The following is a 19231-nucleotide window of genomic DNA, read 5'->3' on the forward strand; positions in this document are numbered from 1 at the left end:
GTAACTATGTGAGTAGATATATTAATTTGCTTATTATAATCATTTATTAATATATACACGTATCAACAACATGTTACATACCTTAAATATATGCCATTTTTATTTGTCAATTATACGTCAATAAAGCTGGGGGAAAAAAACCCCACAAAATCTCTTGAATACTTTTAAAGAATTAATGTCAAGATTTCTGCAATGTTCTTACCCACATCTTTCCATAGGTGTCTATCTTTTCGAACAATTAACTGCCTGGCTTCAATTTCAATTTCAAGCTTTTTAATAGCTTTAACCATTTTTTCAGAAGTAAATAAAAGGCATGCTGCACGACGTAGTCTGTTTAACCTATACCGAGCAGTATAAGCTCTGAGAGACATTTCCTCTTTTGTAGGTGCTCTAGGAACACTTATTTTATGTTGATTCTCCACTCCCAAAAGAAGAGTAGCAGCATTTACTGGGTAAAAACAAAAGAAAGAATGTTTCTGGTTAAACGATATCTCTACATATTCTTAAATCCAGCAATAAAATGTAATTTCAGATGGTAAAAACAGAATCTATTCCTCACCCCTCCCCAAGCTGACTCCTTAGGCCAGTCTATCACTGCAACCTATTAGCTCTACCTGCAAAATATACTCCAAGTCTAACCACTTCTCAATGCTTCTGCTATCACATAAATTCAAACATGATTATCTCTAATCCAGACTAATGAATTAACCTAACTGGTTTATTTGTTCCCATCTTCTTTACAGATTAATGAAAGTCAAGTTTCTAAGAAATATAATTTTTAAAAAATCAGTTGAATTTTGCAATGTAATTTAAACTTTTATAAAACACATTTTCTTTCAAGAAGAGAATTTTAAAAATGGGGCTTTGCTTCCTTTTAAAAAAAAAGAACAACTTTTTTTTTTTTTCTTTTTGACGTGATCTCTAAGATCACTGCTTAGAGAGCATCTAATTCAAAACCCTTTTAATACAAAAATCCAGCCAGGTACAGTTGCTCACACCTGTAATCCCAGCTCTTTGGGAGGCCAAGGCTGGTGAATTACTGGAGCGCAGGAGTTCAAGACCAACTCTGGTAACACAGCAAGAACTTGTCTCTTCAAAAACAAAAAATAGTAATAAAAAAAATTGCCAGGCATGGGGGCATACACCTGTAGTCACCTGTATGCACTTGGGAGGTTGAGGGAGCAAGATGGCTTGAGCCTGGGAGGTGGAGGCTGCAGTGAACAGCGATCACATCACTGCACTCCAGACTGAGGGAGTGAGACCTCGTCTCCAAAAACAAAACAGGAAAACATCCTATACATGTGCTTCTCTGACAAAAATAAGCCAGTGTCTGTCTGAATGCCAGGACAAGAGGAAAATCATCACTTTAAAAGTTAGCCTATATAATGGTTTGACAATTTTAACATTTATAAGAATTTTTCCTTATCTTGAGCTGAAATTGATCCCTATAACTTCTATGCAGGAGCTGCACAAAAGTTAAGGTTCCTTCTCTTTCACAAGGAGACACTTCACATGTTTGAAAGGCACATCTCTACCTTGTCCCTTTCCCAAGGTTTTTCTTTTCTAGAATAAACACTGAAATGTTTAAAAAATTCCTCATATGAATTGGTGTTCAGTTTCCTCATAATCCTATATCTTTCTGACATACTTCTTAAACCAAGATATTTAACAGTGGGGAAAATATGCCCAAAGTGGGCAAGCCACACAGGACTTGCCCATTGACTAAGAGGAGTGAATAGAGAACAAAAAGTATATTTCAGTACTTTTGGTATGAAAAATCTACATATATAAATTTATGTAAGTAAAAATTCTTACCTATATAAGCATTTAGGCTAATGAACAGTGAATTATGCCATTAATTATAATAACTATGTAAAATTAAACAATGACAAACCATGTTAAAAATTTGGTCTGTTAGAAATACTATTAAATTTAAACAGTAATTTAACGTTTACCTTCAGAAATATTTGTTTTTACAGTGAAGTCATCAGGGGTTAATATAAAATTTAGCCACCAAGTGAAGCCCTGTTCCTGCTTTTCCTTCCAGCGTTCATCATAAAACATGTTTTTTGCAGCAAATGGCATTGGGTGTCTGGGAATACCTAAGAATACAATTAGGTTACTGCATAAGAAAATTTCTCTTATTATACAAAATATATTAAAAGCCATTTTTACTAGCAATACCATCTTAAAAACACTAAATAGTATTTGCTTTTCTACTACTTGCTGGAAAGAGCTGAAAGCATTTTGGTTATGAAATGTGATGAGAGCAAAATGCGGAAAAGTAAAGCAGTATTTCCTGGTTATTTAAAAACACTGAACTGCCATGAATCACCTGCATTAAAGTCTGATAGAATATCTTTTTTATAATTGATGCATAATAGATGTACATTTTTTTTTGAGGTACATGTGATCATATAACCATAGAATTGATACAAATCAGATCAGTGTGCTTGGGGTAGCCATCACCTTAAATATCTATCTTTTCTTTATGCTAGAAACATGAGTTATTCTCTTCCAGCTATTTTGAAATATGCAATCGATTACTATAGTGACCTACTGATTTATTGAACATTTGGTCTTTCTTTTATCAAACAGGAAGTTGACAGAATATCTTGTCATTTTAATAAACACTTAACAATTCTTCCAGGCTTTTATTCAACAACAAAAATCAATTCATTTCCATGTGAAATGCAATTAACGCTTCATTCAATGTCATGTTTTCAGAGAGTTTAAGTATAATAAATACTTGCCTGTTTTTAGTGGTTTTATGAAGGTCAAATTAGACTGTGCCACGGTGATAATGGGTTTTGTCCTTTTACTTGTTTTAAATATTGGAGTTTTGAACTCTAAAATAAATTAGAAAAAAAATTGAGAGCATTGAAATATAAAATAAATTCCCTAAATAGACAAGTGATTTGAAAGTTAGTTTGGATTCTTCACAATCATATTCATTTAGCAAATATTTAATAACCACTGTGCTCCAGGCACCAATGCTATGAATTCAGTGGTCTATCAAACCAACATACAGAAGTTACAGACTATAAACCACAATTTATTTTGTGTTTATAGAGGCTAAAGTCTAGATTCAACCACAACTTATTGTGTCTGTATATTCCAGACTTTTTGCTAGGTGCTGAGAATATGCAGAATTGAAAAATATGCCTCTAGCCCTGAGGTGGTTTTCAGTCTGGTAAAAAAGAAGTTTAAAAATGGTAGAAGTGCCTTCCCAGATGGGAGTCTACTTGAGTTAACTCCTAAAATTAAAATCAGGCATGAGGAATGTGGCCTGTTGCCATAACTGCAATAAGGATGAAGGAAAGAATACATGTAGGAAATGACATGCAAGAGGCTGGAAGAGGTAGGGAGGATTTCAACAATATTAAAAATAATAGTGGCAGCTAATAGTTAAATACTTCGTGCTAGGCACTATCATAATCTTTTTCTCACATAATTATGAGAAGTATACTATTATTACCACAATGTATGTAATTAGGATACTGAGGCTTTGAGCAATTAAGCCACATGGTCAAGGTCACATAAGCTAGTAAGTAGCAAAAATTTGAACCAAGGCAGTATAGTTAGAGACTCCACTATTAATCACTTTGAAGCACCTACTATGCAGGCGAAGAATTTTAATCAAGGAAGTAAAACCCTCAGTTATATTTAAGAAAACAGTATGGACAATGGAATGAGCAGGGTCAAGATTAGAAAGAGAAAATGACAAAGCAGTTATTGCAATGACCCAAGGTAGATATGGTGAGACAAATTAAAACAGAGTCAAGGGAGACAAATCAGAGGAGAGTTATTTTAATAGTGGAAGCAACAAGCCTTAATATCAACTTATGAGAAGAGTGATAGAGAGTAAAAGGCTGATTCCCAAGTATGTCACCAGGATTGTTGATATAATGCCAGGTGGCTACCAAAGAAAACACAATACAAATCACAGTAGTAAATAACCTACTGGAATAGCAGTTTACTCTTTCAAAAACAGGTTTCACAACAGCACTGCTACTAAATATAAGCAAAGATTTAATAAGAAACTACATCTCCCATGCAAAATCCTCCAAACTATTTTTGTATGTTTCAAGAGCTAAATAGAGCTTTTACGTTTGTAAAGAGTTAAAAAAAATTCAAAATAAAATTTCACAAAACACAAAACTTACATGAAAATCAAATTTTGGTGTTTATAAATAAAATTTTACTGAACCACAGCCACACTCACTGTGGCACATTGTCTATGGCCACCTTCTGCTTTCCTACAAGAGCAGCAGAGTTGAGTAATTGCAATGCAGATCTACATGGCCTGCAAAGCCTAAAATGCTTACCGTCTGGACCAGTAGAGGAACAGTTTGCTTACCCTTGTTATAAAGGGATCTCAAACCTCTATCAATTGTGAAAATAAGGAATATAATTAAATTGCAACATAATATTAGATTGTAACCTTCTATGAATTTGAACATTTAAAAAGTACATTTCTAAGGAGAAATTCCTCATTCTAAAATCTTACAGAAATTAGTCCCTCTACCTGGAACCATTTTCTTCTTTAGGAAGTCTTTCTTGGAACCATTACATTATGAAATATAAATGTAAATTTATTGCAATTTACACACAAACCCTCTGCTTCTGTAATTCCCTGAGCAAAGCAAAATCACAGGACCGACTGCAACTTGAGGACAGGAATGATACCTTTCCTTCCTGTGTACAGCGCCTAGAAAAATGCACCTCATATAGTAGGCACCATATCAGCCAAATAAATGTATCTAGCAAAAAGGCTCAACCAGGTGGCTGCCTCAAACAAACAGCAGGTGTGAGTGTCAACACTTCAGTGGCTTATTTATTCATTTATTTACTTATCCATTCATCTATCTTTTATTGTACATCTTGTAGGAAATTAAAATAAGTATGTTCCTTACAATCAAAGAATTTGTTACTGATCAGAACATATCCATAGCAAACAACAAAAGCAAAGAACAAGAGTTAACAGGTACAAGATGTCACATAAGCTATATTCACATTTGCTAACGAAATGTACTAGCAAATACGCAAGTAAAGTTTAATACAACCTTATCAATAGCAGATTTACTAAACCAAAAGGAAGTATGCCCTTTACAGGTATGTTTTTTTTTTTGAGACAGAGTTTCACTTGTTGCCCAAGCCGGAGTCCAGTGGCAGATCTCGGCTCACTGCAACCTCTGCCTCCCAGGTTCAAACAATTCTCCTCTCTCAGCCTCCCAAGTAGCTGGAATTATAGGCAGGCACCACTACGCCTGGCTAATTTTTTTCTTCTAGTTTTAGTTTCACCATGTTGGCCAGGCCAGTCTTGACCTCCTGACCTCAGATGATTGCCCACCTCAGCCTCCCAAAGTGCTGGGGGTAACGTGAGCTACCGCGCCTGGCTTACTTCAGTAGATTTTATAAACAAGACTCACCAGTTTTCTTCTTCAGGCTTAATTTCTCTCTGTTGCCAATACGTTTTGAGATGGGTGCTATCACATTTTTTGTTTTCTTAACAGTTGATGTTTTAGGCTCTGAGGGAGAAAAATGGATTCTTTTGATGCCTCGCACTTCTGTATGTTCTGTAACCGCAACTCTCACACTTGCATCTCCCATGCTTCCATCACGCTTTCTTTTCCGAGCAACTGAAGCTGTTGTCAAAGACGGTGTTATTTCATTTTTATAACTTTTAGATTTACTTAATACTGGATCTATAATTGGAAGATAAGAATGAAAATCTTCTTTTTCCTTTTGATTATTTACTATTTTTTCATTTTCACCCACTGCACTGTTGAGACATCTTTTTGCTTTTGGTTTATTAATCTCAGTTTGGTTTTCTCTGGTACAGGTGGGCTTCCTTTTAGTAACAGTGGCAGAAAGTATTGGGCGTCTCTTAGGTTGTTTATTGTAGCTATGACTAGAAATATCCTTAACTGCAGGAAATTTAGGCTGATTTTGTTTTATAAAACTGCAGCAATTTGACTTCATTTCTACCAGTTCTTCAAAAGTAGCTTTGGGAGATTTTGAAGGCTGACATTCAGAAATACATGGGAAAACTTCACTTTTTCTCCAATCTTGAAGAGATTGCGGGAATTGAGAATTTTCATTTGATAGTGGTACTTTACATGTTTGCTGAGATGTACGCATACATGCCATGTTATCTTTCAAAAATTGATATGGGGATAAAATGGAATTAATTGACTCTGATTCTAGATCCTGATTTAGTCCATAATTATCTTTTATGAAATAATCTGGACTTAAAATTTTCTGATAAATTTCACGTGCAGTTGTTGATTCCAAATGCACAGGCTTTGAATTATCTTTCATAAACATGTCTGATGAAAGACATATCCCTAATTCTAGTTCATTATTATCTCCCCGACTGTTATTTACAAAAGAATCTGGACTTAGAAAATTTCTTTGGCTTTGTGTAATGTTCAAAGTTGAAGAACAGTTTGGGGCAAGAATAAGTTTATTATTCTCTCCACTTTGGTCATTAACATTTATGGAATTTAAAAAAGTTTCAGAAACAACTTTCTCATTAAAATCATTTTTTGAAACATTGGCACTGTCCACATTCAACAGTTCCCTATTTTCTAATGCATGAAAAGATGAGTAGGCAGTAGATTGACGTACAGAAAGTGGCAAGCAAGTTGCACCACGGCATTCATTGAACGCAGGGCTAATAGGTGATAGGAGTATTTTATTTTCTTCAAGTGTTAAATAATTGTTTTCTTTTGGGGAACCACCTTCATTCACAGCTCGATTTTCACAGGCTTGCAGTGGGCTCCTAACTCGGTCAACTTTTTGGGAAACACTAAATGTTTTAACATTTTGAATATTTGAAACCCTTCTGTTTTGACTTGTAGAGGCTGAAATTTTCTTCTTTTTAATGATATCCCAAATATTCCTCTGCAAAAATAAGCAAAATATACCAATTAAGAATGTAGCTACTATTACCTTTAAATAAGCAATATTACTTCAAGCCTGTTATCAAAATAAATTTTACATAAAACACTTTCTTAGAGTAAATCACAGAATGGTTAAAACATTACCTTTTTCTTTTTCTGCTCTTCTGCGTTTCCTAATAATATAGCTTGGTGTTTCAGAACATCATTTACAAGAAATGTCATAATCTCTCTTACTCGGCCTTCTTTGATTGGTGTCCAGTTAACAGAAATAACAATTTTCTCTTTAGGCTATAATCAAACAATACATTATATAACTACAGTAGTAATTATATGATAACCAAAACACATTATATGTAACTTACAGTAGGGCTTAATAATTGTTAATCAACACTCTATACATTAACATTTAATAAATTGAATATAATTTTCCTTCTCTATCTGCTCATTTAAAGAAAAAAAGTCCCAGGGCCGGGCGCGGTGGCTCAAGCCTGTAATCTCAGCATTTTGGGAGACCGAGGCAGGTGGATCACGAGGTCAAGAGATCGAGACCATCCTGGTTAACATGGTGAAACCCCGTCTCTACTAAAAATACAAAAAATTAGCTGGGCGTGGTGGCATGTGCCTGTAATCCCAGCTACTCAGGAGGCTGAAGCAGGAGAATTGCCTGAACCCAGGAGGATTGCAGTGAGCCGAGATCGCGCCATTGCACTCCGGCCTGGGTAACAAGAGTGAAACTCCGTCTCAAAAAAAAAAAAAAAGAAAAAGAAAAAAGTCCCTAGTAGTAACAAGGTTCACAATAAAATAAAATTATTATAAAATCTTAACTGTATTAAAGCAATGGAACAGATAGTCTCCAAATCATTTTGAGTGGTTTCGAAAGATTTAATTGTATATTTCTACTTTGTAGATGTATAGAGTACTTCTATTTCACACATAATGACCCTGTATTATGAAGATTTTATTTTAAAAGAAATATAAAGATGATCAACTGAATTCTTTCCTCCCCACAGATTCCTCTAAAGTCCACATCATCATACTGAGATTTCTTAAACAGTTACTATTGTTCCAGGGCTAAGTGCAGGTATCCTAGAAAACTCACTTAATGTTAACATCTTAGGAAGCAGGTATTATGATTATGCACATTTTACAGATGAAGTAACTTACATCCACAAAAGTCAGCCAAACTCATGCAGGTACCTATCAGAATCCAGGCAGTCTAATGCCAGAGTTTGGACTTCAATAACTACACCCTACACCTGGCAGGTAGATAGAATCTGTCAAATTTAAATGCTGACATGACAAAACAAATATTGTTTTTGTGGAGAAACAGACAAGTTTTTGTTTTAAAGGAGAAATAATATAACATCATAAACAACTGATTTAAAAAATAAGAATAGTGCATGTTTACTCTATGAAAGTTTATTCTAAAAATAACAACAAAATTTAGTTCCACATTACAACCAAAAAGACTAAGTTAAAGTATTAAGTGGATAGGAAAGAAATCTCTTTCCAAAGAAAGGAAAAGCGGCCCCTTTTCTTTCTGATCATGAAACAGAGGGCCAGGACGGACAGGTTCTGAAGTGTAGACAGGTGGCACACAAGTTAAGGAACCTCAGATTAGAATCTCTTTTTTTCTGCCTACTGAAGTTATTAGCCTACTAGTTCAGATCTCCTCAGCTAATGGTTTTCTCACTTTTGGAGGTTCTACTCAATGGAAAGGTCACATCAGTCAAAATAAAAACATAAATTCTCTGGTCTTTTTGGTGAAGGGGATTGGAGCATTACTCTTGCAAATGCAATGCAGTAAAAGAAAGCTACAGGAGTTCTTGAAACTGAGGGGCGAGACCCAGGCATTTAGGATTCCCTCCCCGTTGGTCATCCACTGTGCATCTCAACAAAAGAGAGCAAGCCAGTTGGGGCCTCCTAAATCTCCTTCCTGAAAACAACAGGCTAGGCCTTGGGGAAACTCTCCAGAAGGCACTATTTTTACTTAAAACAAGATCAAACCAGAAACCTTTTTACATGTGATTCCTAAAACTGTAAACCAGAACCCTTTCATATGTGATTCCTGCAACTGTAAACAGAGACCTTTTCACGTGAGTCCTAAAACTGTAAACCAAAACCTTTTCACATGAAAACTCTGAACCTAAGATTCTTCCACATGTAACATCTAAAGTATAAGCCTATATAAAGGCTGAACCTCCCTTTATTAGACGAGCTTAGCTGTTAAGCACTTATGCCACCTTACTCCCCGCTGAAATAAATTCCTTCCTCCTGTATTCAGTGTCCGACAGATCCTTTCCCGCGGCCGCTCCTGTTACATTTTTGGTGCGTTGACCAGTAAGCGAGGATAGCAGAAGGCGGGCGGGGGTGGGGCGGGGGGAGGTCTCTTAGGTAGTTTGCCTAGCCCTGTGGAGCATCCCTGCAGGGGGACTCCTGCTCGCTGGGGTGACGCAGCCTAAGACTGCTCCCGGGCAGGTATTTGCCTGGTGGAAAAGCCTCACCAGAGCAGAGCAAGGAGGCCCTGCAGTGTTGATCCACCCAGTGGCTGAACACCGAGGGGGAACGAATATTTAGGGAAGTCTGGACACTGAATTTGGTAAGATTGAACCCGGGAAAGTAGCCCACCCCATTTTGGGTGGAAGCGTGGCCTGATCACCCACGGGTGCCAGATTGGCACGTTCTAAGGTAGCTCTCTCTGTAACCTTGGAACTTTTGCTTATAGTTTTGAATTGGAAAGACAGTAATCGGATGTGTGTCTATAAGAGAAGATTGAACCTGGGAAAGTAGCCCACCCCATTTTGGGTGGAAGCGTGGCCTGATCACCCATGGGTGCCAGATCGGCATGTTGGAAGGTAGCTCTCTGCAACCTTGGAAGCTTTTGCTTATAGTTTTGAATTAGGAGAGCAATTGAATGTGTCTGTGTGTGTAGATGTGTCCTACCAGACTCATCAGTCGTAAAAGGTATCAGGCCCATTAGGAAGGGCCTCTGCGTTGAGCAATTTGTAAGAATTAGAGACAGCCAAAGAAGGCTTGAGTGAAGAAGCCTCTGGGCGTTGTAAAAGGATTAAAGTGAATGTAAATTGGAGAGTGCTCCATGCTGCGTCTTGCTAGGCAGGAACAGGAACTGCTGCGAGTAAATAGCACTCTCCTAGCTGTAGGAATTGTTTCTTTGAAATGTTAATTCATTTCCATAGCCATTCCACCCCTTTAGAAACCAAGCTGAAAAATTTCAAGAAGGGATTTAGTAGGAATTATGAAGTAACTATGACACCAGAAAAATTAAGGATTTTATGTAAGGAAGATTGGCCAGCACTTAGGGTAGGTTAGCCCCCAAAGGGGATCCCAGACAGGTCCCTTGTCTCCAAAGTAAAGCATGAGGTTATATAAGGCAAGCTAGAACACCTCGATCAATTTCCATACATAGACTCCTGGTTGCAGTCAGTGTTAAACCCTCCGAAGTGGCTAAGAGAGCAGGCAGCGACTCTTTTAGTAGCCAAGGGACACACTGCTAGAAACCACCATCCCCCTTGAAGCCAAGAAAGGCAGAATCTCTGTCCCTGGGCCAGAGGCCTCAGCATTCCCACCAGAGCTGCACAGGCCTAAAATCCTCCAGAGCAGACAAAAGAGAATGTAAAAAACTCCGCCCATTGCTGCCCGCTTCCCAGAGGGAACTCCCCGTCTGGCAGCCCGTCTGCGACCCAAGGCCGGGGTGCAGATGGCTTTAAGACAGCAGAGGTACAGAGGAGTAGACAAGGATGGCCACATAGTAGAAAGGCATGTTTTCATGTACCTGCCGTTCACCTCGGCTGATCTTATCAATTAGAAAAAGAACAACCCGTCTTATACCGAGAAACTCCAAGCTCTCATTGGTCTACTGCAAACTATTATTCGGACTCATAATCCTATTTGGGCTGATTGCCATCAGCTGCTTATGCATCTTTTTAATACAGACGAAAGGCAGCGAATAATCCAAGCTACTTCTAACTGGCTGGAGGAGCATGTTCCTGCAGATTACCAGAACCCCCAAGAGTATGAAAAAAGGGAGGTTCCTAGAAACCCCCCAGTCTGCCCGCCCGGGCCTGCAATGCGATCAGTGTGTATTCTGTTGAACAATAAGACAGTGGAAGAAAAAATATCCACAGTTAACTGAGGAACAGGACGATCCTAAACAGGAGGATCCAAATGAGCGTGAAGGGGCTCTGTTCAATCTAATGGAAGGGCCACTGGATTAAAAGAGAGGGGGCTAGACTCATATGCCCCCAAAGAGCCCATAGGCCAGACGACAGCCCTGTAACCCCCATTGAAAAGAACAAAGCCAGTGTTATTAAATCTATTAAAGTATTAAGAGAACAAACTTTCTTGTACTTAATGAATTGCCCCTGCCCCCCTTCTCTGGCAAACCTGTTGTGCAAATCGAGGGCCACTATCCCATGCAACAAAGAAGACTACCTGCAGCTAAAACTGCCTCTGTCGGGGGTCATCCAGGCTCTCACTGTCCCTAGGGAAGGAGGGTGGCGACTTCCTAGCCAGAAGCAGAGGACTGATGTTATCGCCCAGGCAGGTGCAAGGTTTGCATGGCTTTGCACCCAACTTATACATGCCGTTAAGATTACTGCCAGCAGCGGTTAGTTAGTTCACTTAGACTTAAAGAATACCTCCTTAGCATTAGACTGACCTTAGAAGGTCAAAAACTATTTGCATTTCCCAGAAGCAGGTGTAACCACTCAATGCACCTGAACCCAGCTTCCCAGCGACTCAGAAACTCTCTCATCATCACTGGGGAGGCATTAACCTGTGACCATCCCCCAGAAGCTTCTTGCTCGCATTCTGGCTTCGTATGCCGATAACCTTCTATTGGGACACCCCATGGCAGTCAGGCGCGCAAACAAATGCCTTATTTCGGCACCTGGAGGATTGTGGGTATAAAGTGTCTAAAAGGAAAGCCCTGATTTGCCAAAAAAGCAAATGCAGTATCTGAGGCTCGACATCTGGAAGAGGGAACGCAGCCCAGAAGCAGAGAGGAAGCAAGCCGCTTGCAAAGTAACAGAACCTGAGACTAAAAAGCAGGTGAGAGAGCTCCTGGGAGAGGTGGGTTTTATAAATTGTAGATTTCTAAACTTCGCAGTACTGGCCAAATCCTTACACAAGGTGACAAAGAGGGGAGGGGAGAAGATAAGACACCCTTCGAACGGGGCAGAAGCTAAAAGTGAAACTTCTGTTAGCCCTGGCTTTGGGCTTAGCCAATTTTAACACAGCCTTTTCATGCTGTCAAAAAGAAAAAAAAAAAGGAAGAAGAAAAATAGCAATCAAAGATTCTAGCCTCAATTCTGAGAAAAATGTAAATATCAAGCACCCCACACAGCAGTGACTCTAATGAATACCAAAAGACCTCATTGGTAAGCCTGCCAAATACCAGGACCCGCTATGTGCAGTAGTTGTACAAGCCATACATGAGACCACTTGTTTAGGTTAAGAGTCACTTGAAAAGATGCCGGGTCGGTACTTTTATATCTTACACTTATCAGCCTTAACTAAAACTGTGGCACAGTGATGCATTCATTACATGTCAGCAACACAACGTGAGGAAGGGTCCCAACTATTCTCCCTGGCAATCAAGCTTATAGAGCAGCTCTGTTTAAAGATCTCCAGGTACACTTTACTGAAATGTCCAAGTGTGGGGGACATAAATATTTATTAGTCCTAGTGTGCCCATACTCTAGGTAAGCCTGAAAAGGCCCATGAAATAATCCGTGTGCTACTTCGAGATCTTATCCCTAGGTTTAGGCTGCCACTGCACATCAGATCAGACAACGGACCAGCATTTGTGGATTTAGTCCAGAAAACAGCAACGGCCTTGGGTATCACCTAGAAACTCCATGCTGCCTACCGACCTCAGAGTTCCGGAAAAGTATAAAAATGAATTGGACCATCAAAAACAGCTTAGAGAAAGTGTGTCAGGAAACAAGATTAAAGTGAGTGCAGGCACTTCCCTTAGTGTTATTCAAAATTAGAGGCACCCCCTTTAAGAAAAACAGGATATTCCCCTATAAAGTCTTATACCATAGGCCCCCTCCCCTACTCTGAGCACTCCTAGGAACTCCTCAGGAGTGGGGAGAGATTGAGTTAGGATGCTAGTTACTAGCCCTAGGGAGAATCGCTTAGGATACTTCAACCTGAGTAAATAACAAATGTTCTGTAAGCCTTTTTCTACCCAGTTCACCCTTTCTCACTAAGTAATCACGTGTAGATAAAAGACAAGAGTACAGTCCCTCTAAAGCCACAATAAGAGACCTCAAACCTGATCCTAACCAATCCCACAGCTATAAAAGTAAAAAGAATCCCAGCCTAAATCCACCACAGCTGTGTAAAAACCAGCAACACCTGAGACTTGGATCAAGGCAAGAACTGCAGAATCACCTTACAAAGGACAACAAGCCTTGCTCCAGCCACATCCTAGAAGCTGGCTGGTCCACGCACGGCCAAAGCATGGAGAAATTCATCGTGAGACTTGTTCTTAATATTTAGACTTGTACAGTAAGAGCATTAACTAATTTTAAAGAATGCCCTCAGTATGTACACCAGGTAGGGCGTAAAAGTTACTGTCACTCTTTTATCCTACAGTTCTTATAAATGTATAGGGACACAGAAGGGAACCCGTTTATATCATGGTACTCAATATAAAGTGTGCAATCCATGAGATAAACAAGTAGCTGTGTCATAGGCATCATTAAAAGCCCTCTTTCTTCCTATTATCTGTTAAAAGAAGTGGGCTATCAATGTATTTAGTCTACTCTGCTAGAAAGAAAAAGAAACCTAAAGATAGGAGAATGGACAGATAAGTAAACACCGGAGAAAACTATTAAGTATTATGAGCCAGCCACATGGGCAGAGGATGGCTCATAGGAATACCAGACCCCTATTTACATGCTCAACCAGGTCAACCAGTTGCAGGCTGTTTTAAAAATACTCAACAAGCAAAGCTCTGTCCCTTTTAGCCCAACAACAACAACAACAAACCTCAAATAAGAAATATGATTTACCAGAACCGGCTGGCCCTAAATTATTTGCTAGCAGCCGAAAGAAGAGTCTGTGGAAAACTCAATCTAACCAACTGCTGTCTGCACATAGATGACCAGGGGCAAGCAGTAGAAAGGATTGTGTGAGACATGACAAAACTAGCACACGCACCTGTACAGGTATGGCACGGATTTAACCCTGAGTCCTTATTTACAGGTTAGTTCTCATCCTTAGGAGGATTCAAAACCCTCATCATAAGTGTTATAATAAGTGTTTGTTTGTTGCTCCCTTGTCTACTCCCCCTGTTCCTTCAGATGATTAAGGGATTCATCACTGCTGTAGTTAACCAAAAATACTAAGTATATCATATGAAACATTATCAGTTTCTTCAGAAAACCTGGAAGGTTAGAATGAAAGTGAGACCTCTCACTGATATTATAAAATAGCGAGAGTCTCAAAGGGGGGGATGAGGAGGGAGACCAGGCATTTGGGATTCCCTCCCCTTCAGTCATCCACTGTGTATCTCAATAAAATAGAGCAGGCCAGCTGGCGCCTCCTGATCTCCTTCCTGAAAACAGGCTAGGCCTTGGGGAAACTCTCCAGAAGGCACTATTTTTACTTAAAACAAGATCAAACCAGAAATCTTTTTACATGTGAGTCCTAAAACTGTAAACCAGAACGCTTTCATATGTAATTCCTGCAACTATAAACAGAGACCTTTTCACATGTGAGGTCTCTGAACCTAAAACTATGAACCTAAGATTCTTCCACGTGTAACATCTAAAGTATAAGCCTATATAAAGGCTGAACCTCCCTATATTAGACGAGCTTAGCTGTTAAGCACCTTACTCCCAGCTGAAATAAATTCCTCCTGTATTCAATGTCCGAGAGATCCTTTCCTGCAGCCGCTCCTGCTACAAAACATTTATGAAATTAAATTTGATGCACCATTAAAATTATACTGACAGCAAAGAAAAAAAGGATTAAAATACTAAACTGTGCACACATACTACACATACATACTGAAAACAACCCTAGTTTTTTGTTGTGGTTTTTATTGTACACATTTAGCCAAACAAAGCTCACTATATCACCAGAAAAAAACGGTTACCTCGACTCTAAGGGTTCATATGGAAACTAAAATGCACATTAAGAAGGCTGATAGAAAGTAATCAAAAAAGCTGCTTTAGCCAAGGTACTCCCGTCAATCTTTTTAAAAAAGTGCACTTTCTATTAATTTAGAACCGCAAGAACATTTCACAACGCCTTGAGTCTATTAAAAGTGCTTATCAATTTAACAGATAAGTCTATATAACTTGCTGCTAAAGATGCTAAATGCGCGTGAGTTGGTCACCGACTAAATTAGGTCTACCCTAGCCTTCATTTAGAGAATATATAAATAAAAACATGTGTATGCGTTAGGGGACCACCCTTGACGCATACAGTTATTGAGTGAAAGGGAACTGACCCCCCATTACCTAAGGGTCTTTTCGGATTTGTTTTCTAAGCGTCATCCCTCCTGAGGAAGGTGGCAGGAGAGATAGCGGAGAATCGAGCACCGGGCCTGGAGCAAGCTCCTCCCAAGGCCTACCTGCAACACGAAACAGCGCTGCGACACGCTGAAGCCCAGGTGTGCGGCCGGGAGGTGGGAGATCTTCACTTCAGCCACCTCCTCATTAGGGTTGTCCAGGGTCAGAAGCAGCGTCCGTGAGGCTCCTAGGCTAACGTCCCCGAAGCAAAGGAAAGGAGACCTGCGGAAGTGGCTAAGAAACAGGACCGGAGGGGAAGTCGACTCCTCTTGGGTCGCGGGGACCCGCAGCCCCGCGCACGGCCTCTGCTCGGTCGGGCTCACCTCCCAGCAGCCTCGCCCCACTCGCCGGGTAGCCATGACGGCTTGGAGCCCCCGCCTGGATCTCTTGCCCCGCTCCCACGAGGCTGTTCCGGAGCGGGGGTCCAGGACTTACGCTGACCGCTTCCTCTCAGGGGCGGCTGTAGAGGTCGGGGGAGTGAATTCGGCCCCTTTTCTTTTCCAGTAACCTACACCCTAAAAAACCGAAAACAATCCCAACAAACTCGCAAGTTGAATAGGGAAGCTAAACAAGTATGGGGTTTTGACTGTTTAAAATTTCCGCCTCCACCAATGGGTGCCTCCGGGCACCGCCCACCTCATCACGAGGCCAATCGGTGAGCAGCATCTCGTGACCAATGAGACGGCGACGCTGCATTTGAATGATTGCATCCGGCCGCCAATCGCTGTCTGCGGAGGAGATGAGAACGGTAGCGGAGTCCTGGTTCTCTTCTAAGACCCGGGGCTTAGAATTGAAATTCGCCTTTAGATTTTGTGCTGAAGGGAAGGGAGTCACAGCACTTCCACAACACCTGTATTAATAATTGCGGTTTCCAGGAACAATCATAGATAAAACTGAAGCCGGCAAAAATTGTTTTACGTCACTCCTCTCATATACATACCCCCCCCAGAATTATATTAATTTTCACGGTTTCCAGGGCTGAATGGTGATGTAAGGATAATTAGTTTGTGTGAACATGCTTATTTTAGTGACGGACCATAGCAGGGACTCAGTACATTTACATGATGTTGATTACCTCAGGACGCTGGGAAGGAAACCAGGTAAACAAATGAAACCTGAGATACCCAGTAATTCATAAATGATCGTTTTGACTGGCAATGTCTTTCACAAATAACGTGTCAGTTTTTATTTTAATTGTAGGGATTTAATAATAATCATAGCTTACATATTACCATATGCTAGGGATATTTTATTAATTCATTTATTTTGAGACCGAGCCTCGCCCTCTCAGGCTTGAGTGCAGTGGTGTGATCTGGGCTCACTGCAACCTCCGCCTCCCAGGTTCAAGCCATTCTCCTATCTAAGCCTCTCTGGTGGCTGGAATTACAGGTGCGCCTCACCAAGACCAGCTAATTTTTGTATTTTTGGTGCAGAGGGATTTTGCCATGTTGGCCAGCCTGGTCTCAAATTCCTGGCCTCAAGTGATCAGCCCACAAAGTGCTGGGATTGCAGGCCTGAGTGTCTACTTTTTAAAATCCTTTACATATTTGTCTCAACCTTCACCTTAAACCTATGAGATATCTCTTAGAGTATAGGTACCATTATTTGTGTAAGGGTTATGGTCTTGTGAGATTTATTGCCAAGTTTAAAATGAGGAAACTGAGGCCTGCATCAGAACAATTAGATGCCAATTTATTCGGCTCCTGAGCAAGGTTCTGTGGTCCTGGGGAAAGAGGCCAGAGAAGTCACGCCTGACTCCTCTCAGGCGTGGGGTTTTATAGGGAGGGAAGGCGTTCTGATTTGTGCTATTAGGTTATGGTAGGGACTGAATGACTTATCAAAGGACTATAAGTGACTGCGTGATACAAACCGTTTATTATCAACCATTACCTAATCCAAGGGTCAGCAAACTATGGCCTGAGGGCTGAATCTGACCCATTGGCTCCTTTTTTTTTTTTGTAAATAAAGTTTTATTGGAGCAAGGTCATGCCCACTTATTTACATATGTCTATGACTGCTTTCACATTGTAATGGCAGAATAGCTGTGACAGAAAACATATAGCCTGCATAGCTTAAAATATTTAGTGTCTGGCCCTTTTCAAAAAATTTGCTGACCTGGGATCTAATCTAAAGGACCATAAAATTTTATGTGAAAAGCAACATTGCATTATCAAACAAAAGCAGAATCTATAAGCCCAGGGCTAAGCAGGCCCCTAATACACAAGTAAGTGATACAAACAGGTGACTCAGATTTTAGTAAGAATCTTTTACTACTCTACTACTTCGCCACTTCTCTCTGGGTATTTCCTAATGATAATTTCACAAGAAAAAGACCTGATTATGGATGAAATTGTATGGTAGGTCAGATATAAACGGACTTGCACTACAGCTTCTCCTTAGGGGTGGATGGGAATACTCTCAGTAAGAATTCTGGATGGTAGGCCTGGTAGTCCACTTCTTAAGGAAGAGAGCATGGCCCAAGGTAAAGCTCTATGCTGATTAACGGACCATGGCTGACAGGTTGGCCAGCTGGTCAAAGCTTTGGAGAAAACAAAATGGAACATTGGGGACAACGTGGTCTGGAGAGGCGAGGTATATAAAAAGTCCACTCAAAATAGGTAAATGAAGTTAAATTTGTGTTCCATGTAAATGCCCATCAGAGAATATCCATGGCCAAGAAGGAGCTCAAAAATCAGGTAAAAAAGAGAATCTATCCTGTGGAGGGAGGTCAGTTTCTTTCTCCAGGGATCCATTTGCTTGCTCATTGAGCTTATTTACAAAGTGGCTACAGCAGCAGTAGTGGAGGATAAGAATGGGCTCAAGGTTGTTTCCCTTGCAAAGCTGATGTGAAAAGCCCCAGTGGAGTACCTAACCTACTAAAAGAGGCTGATGCTGAACATCTGATCTAATTCCATTCTCCCATGGGACCACTCAGCTACCTGTGGCATATTGTTACATTAAATCCTTTCTATTATGGAAGTAACAATATTTTGCCTCTCTGGGATAAATATATTTTTCCGTGTATAGTTTACTATACCTGCCCCCATTATCTGTAGATTTATAGCTTTATCTATAACCAATGAATATGTGATGGTTTTCACATATGTCCAAAAATTTGTTGCTATACTCTCTTCAAGAGGGAGAGTTTAATTTGTGCCCCTAACATGTGGACTAGAATAGTTACTCACAATAGAATATGGAAGTGGTACTATATCACTTCTGAGATTAGGTTATAAAAGACAACAACGTATATCCTGGGCATGCCTTTTTAGATTGCTTTCGGGAAAGTGGTGGGGCTGGGGCAGTTGCCATATCACTAGGCAGCCCTGTGGAGAGGCCATGTGATGAACTGAGACCAAGGACCACGAGTGACCTTGGAAGTCCATCCCCAGTGAAGCCTCTAGAGATGGCAGCTCTGACTTAACAGCTTGATTTCAATCTCATGAGAGACCCTGAGCTAAAACCACCCAGCTAAACCCATCCTATATCCCTAACCCACAGAAACTGTGATGTAATAAATGTTTGTTGTTTGAAGCCACTAAGTTCAGTATAGTTTATTAGACAGCAATAGTAAACTAAGTAACACACAACATTGCCTATAATCAGAAGACTCTTTTCGGAGAAATGTGCTCATGCCCATAGCATTTACTGGTCTTCTAACATTCAGAAGCAGCTGACAAGATAGAAAAGAGAAAGCCTATTGGAGGCTCAGTTATGGTGCCAGATAGAGATAACAACCTGCAAGTTTGGGGGGGTACCGTCCTATAGCCTACA

The 19231-nt window shown here is 40.1% G+C and overlaps 1 protein-coding gene across 2 annotated transcripts in view; it reads right to left on the reverse strand.

Moving 5' to 3' along the window:
* Positions 1 to 16014, reverse strand: part of ASPM (assembly factor for spindle microtubules) — a 75864-nt gene extending 59850 nt beyond the window's left edge. For both annotated transcript variants that reach the window (XM_017966522.4, XM_002760606.7), the window contains exons 1-6: positions 15520 to 16014; positions 7053 to 7196; positions 5433 to 6909; positions 2754 to 2849; positions 1956 to 2102; positions 203 to 448 (exon numbers count right to left, since the gene is read on the reverse strand). In XM_017966522.4, coding sequence (XP_017822011.4) covers positions 203 to 448; positions 1956 to 2102; positions 2754 to 2849; positions 5433 to 6909; positions 7053 to 7196; positions 15520 to 15816 — 2407 coding nt within the window. In that variant the 5' untranslated portion in view covers positions 15817 to 16014. The remainder of the gene's footprint in view (positions 1 to 202; positions 449 to 1955; positions 2103 to 2753; positions 2850 to 5432; positions 6910 to 7052; positions 7197 to 15519) is intronic.
* Positions 16015 to 19231: the final 3217 nt, after the last annotated feature.

The sequence above is a fragment of the Callithrix jacchus genome, chromosome 19 (assembly GCF_049354715.1).
Source record: "Callithrix jacchus isolate 240 chromosome 19, calJac240_pri, whole genome shotgun sequence".
Taxonomy (NCBI): domain Eukaryota; kingdom Metazoa; phylum Chordata; class Mammalia; order Primates; family Cebidae; genus Callithrix; species Callithrix jacchus.